General features: G+C 60.3%; 1 protein-coding gene across 1 annotated transcript in view; it reads left to right on the top strand.

Annotated features, from left to right (window-relative positions):
* The window catches only part of MYT1 (myelin transcription factor 1), a 35,148-nt gene that overhangs the window by 30,353 nt on the left and 1,302 nt on the right, over nucleotides 1-3,493 (top strand). Inside the window, exons 17-19 of the mRNA XM_027086635.1 lie at nucleotides 278-499; nucleotides 1,074-1,165; nucleotides 1,727-1,830. Of these exons, the coding sequence (XP_026942436.1) occupies nucleotides 278-499; nucleotides 1,074-1,165; nucleotides 1,727-1,830 (418 nt within the window). The remainder of the gene's footprint in view (nucleotides 1-277; nucleotides 500-1,073; nucleotides 1,166-1,726; nucleotides 1,831-3,493) is intronic.

Here is a 3,493-nt window from a genome sequence, read left to right as displayed (position 1 = left end):
GGGGGGGGGGAGCGTGAGCCCTGTGCTGGGGATGTGAGACCAAGGCTAGTGGGGGGAGCGCGAGCCCTGTGCTGGGGAGGGAGTATGAGCCCTGTGCTGCAGGGGGAGCGCGAGCCCTGTGCTGGGGAGGCCCCGGGCCTCCTGTGCTTCCTGTGCTTCTCTTGCTCCAAGGCCTGGAGTTCGTCCAGGAGACCCTGGCGTGTCTTAGGGTCTGGCCTGGTGGGGGGGTCTCTGGGCTCTGGCGCCTGGGGCTCACCTCTGACCTTTTTGTGCCCAGGTGCCCAGTTCCAGGCTGCGTGGGGCTTGGTCACATCAGCGGCAAATATGCCTCTCACAGAAGTGCGTCGGGCTGCCCTCTGGCCGCCCGAAGGCAGAAAGAGGGCTCCCTCAATGGCTCATCCTCCTCCTGGAAGCCCCTGAAGAACGAGGGGCCCACCTGCCCCACCCCGGGCTGCGACGGCTCCGGCCATGCCAACGGCAGCTTCCTCACCCACAGGAGGTGACTATCCCAGCCTCCCTGCCCCTGCATCACCTAGGAGGGCCCCAGCTGCGGGGCTGTGGGCAAGGCTCCCAGGGAGGGCCAGACCAGGGCTCAGGTGTAAATGGTAGTTTCTCGAGGAAAAAGCAAGACCCGAACTGGTAGCCCATTCATTCCACAAGCCATTACTGAAAGTCCATCAAGTATCAGTCTCTGGAGAACAAGAGGACACCAGCCCCCCTGCAAACCAGCACATAAGTTAAATACCTAGTTTGGTGAAGGATGGTACACACTGCGGGGAGATAGCAGCAGGAAGCGGCTAGGAGGTCCTTTCTGAAAAGGTGGTGTGGTGCTTGCCCCGAGCCGTCCGAGGAACAAGACTTCAGGGCAGTGACTTGAGCTGGGAATGGCCTGGGCTGCTGAGGACTGAGGGAGCCTGGGGGCTGGAGTCGGGAGCGAGGGGCACCGGGGATGAGCGACGACATTCCAGACAGGGTCCCACCGGGCCGCCAGCTCTCGCTGTGACATGTGACCTCAGACTGGCCCGTGGTACGTGAGCTTGCCCTGGCTTTTCACGTGTGACCTTTGCTTCCAGCTTGTCCGGCTGTCCCAGAGCGACCTTCGCTGGAAAGAAGGGAAAAGTCTCAGGGGATGAGGTTCTCGGCACGAAATTCAAGACGAGTGATGGTAAGACTGCTCTCCTGCAGCCCCTGCACGTGGTCTTTGCGGCCAGAGTGGGCGGGTGGCACTGGCGAGAAGTGGGTCGGGAAGCAAAGCCGCCCTGGAGCGAGTCGCGGTGGGGACAGAGCTCTTGAGCTGAGCCGCTGGCCCTCCTGACCTGGGCTCAGAGCCTCTGGCTGCCCTGTGCCCTTGCATGGTCGTTACGGCTCTAACCTGGGGGCTGGTGAGCCCTGCTGGCCGCGCTGGAAGCCATAGTGTGGGCCTGTGAACTCACTCAGGCTCAATGAAGAGGGAAGCTGAGGAAATCAGCAATGGGAAAAACTTCCATTTTTATCTCAGCAATTAACACTTGCCCCAGAGGCATCTATTTTCCCACCAAGACCCAGGGCCAGGAGGCAAACAGCTGACACACGTCTACTAGTCCTGAAGGCCACCTTTCCCAGCCTGAGATGTGGGCCATGAGCCAGGGCTTCTGCTTGGGAAGGGGGTCCCTGGGTCCATCTAGACATCAGGCCTCGGCTGACCCCCACTTGCGAGAGCCGCGACTGAGGTTTCTCTCTGGGGCAGTGCTGGACAGCGACGAGGAGATCAAGCAGCTGAACCAGGAGATTCGCGACCTGAACGAGTCCAACTCCGAGATGGAGGCCGCCATGGTGCAGCTGCAGTCCCAGGTGGGTGGTGCTGCCTGCCTGCCCCCGCCCCGCCCTCCAACCCAAGGATGTCCTTCCCAGTCCTCGGCCTCCTCTTCTGGGGAGTGTGCGGGGAGCCCAGCGCCTTGTCCAGCTTCTGCTCAGCGCGTGCTCTGCTCAGCGGCGTCAGGAGTCCCGAGGTGCTGGTGGCTGTTGGTCCCGTTGGTTAGTAGGAGCAGAACCCCAATGTGGGTCCTCAGAGCCCGGCTGGTGCTGGGTTCCAGCCCAGCGCTGCCACAAACCACCTCTGTGACCTTGTGAGGCTCTCATCTGATCCGTACCTGGATGTCCTCCCAGGTAGCGTGGAGATAATAAGAGAACCTACTGCGTTCATCTGTTGTAAGGTGAATGCATTTCTACGAGGAAAGCAGTGAGCACGGTGTCCGACCCAGAAAGAACTGCTGTGCTGAGGGACAGGGTTACACGTTACTTTAGGTGTCTGCATCCTACCTCTCTGATTTCCCCAAATCGAACGTTTGCAACCAGAAAAAAACAAGAACAAAACCCTACAAAGAACGGTGATGGTCTGTTTTGAAAAGAAGACCATGCCCTTCCGTTGGCTGCTGAGTGGGGGCCGGAGCAGAGCTAGGGGCACAGAAGGGGAGGCCGCGCACAGCCACGTCCCCGAGGACAAGGAGGTGACCTGGCCCTGCGGAGCTGGAGGGCAGAGGGGGTGGATGGGAGCTGTGAGATGTTGGAGTCCACGTGACTTGTGCCGCCCCTCCTTCCCCTGGCAGACGGGCCTCTACGCTGACCTCCCGTTACCCAGGAACTGGTGTAAAAAGAGCATCAGCCCATGAGGATCTGGAGGGAGTTTTGTCCTGCTGTGCAGCGTCTTCTCCACGTTCACAGGCAGTGGAAGCAGAGAAGGGGTGCAGGGGCTGTCTCTGGGGACCGAGACACCCCACTGGGTGGCTGTCCCCCCCATACCTCCCTGCTCCTTTCCTTCTCAAAGTCCAAGGGATCTCCCAGTGTCAACACCCTTGGCAAGCACCTCTGATTTCTCTTTACTTGCCAATGCCCACCTATTTATAGACAGAGTATTCACTATCGTCCTTTTGGAAGGACTTGGATCCCCTTTCCCGTCCAGGGAGTTTTGAGTTGTGTGCTCCGCAGGAGGGCTCAGGCAGAGAAGGCAGGCTCCGGACCTCTCCTCAAAACGTTTTTAAAGCCAAAGGCTTGTCACTAGGCGGTGAGAGAGTGATGCTTCCCAGCTGCAGGTCACAGAGCCGTAGCCTCCTGAACGGCGGCTCGCCATCCTGCCCCTGAGGGATGGCTTGGTGTGTCACACACACTGCATGAGATTGCCTCTGCCTGAGGCTCCTTTGAGATGCAGCGAGGCTGGGGGCTGCCCTCCCAAGCGTGTCTCCTCTGGGCCAGGCCCCGGGGTTGGCTTCTCTCCCACCTTCCCCATGGGGTGGTGACCCTCTGCACAGGGTTCTGCTCGCCCTGAGACTCATGTGTGCCTGTGGCACCTAGAGCAGGCGAGACGCCCATGGCCATGAGCCCTGTCATCACCGTGCTCTGCTGCCCCATGTGGAGCCCTTAGAGCCCCTGGGAGAACTTCCAGGCTCCCTCCTAGTGCCCTGCTGGGTCTAGAGAAGGAGAAGTGTTTGTGCCAGAAATCCCAGGATGCTCTCTGGCG

Source organism: Aethalodelphis obliquidens, unplaced genomic scaffold (genome assembly GCF_003676395.1).
Source record: "Aethalodelphis obliquidens isolate GAN/ISIS:26980383/991018 unplaced genomic scaffold, ASM367639v1 scaffold57, whole genome shotgun sequence".
NCBI classification, from domain to species: domain Eukaryota; kingdom Metazoa; phylum Chordata; class Mammalia; order Artiodactyla; family Delphinidae; genus Aethalodelphis; species Aethalodelphis obliquidens.
This window is presented reverse-complemented; position numbering and strand designations above follow the sequence as displayed.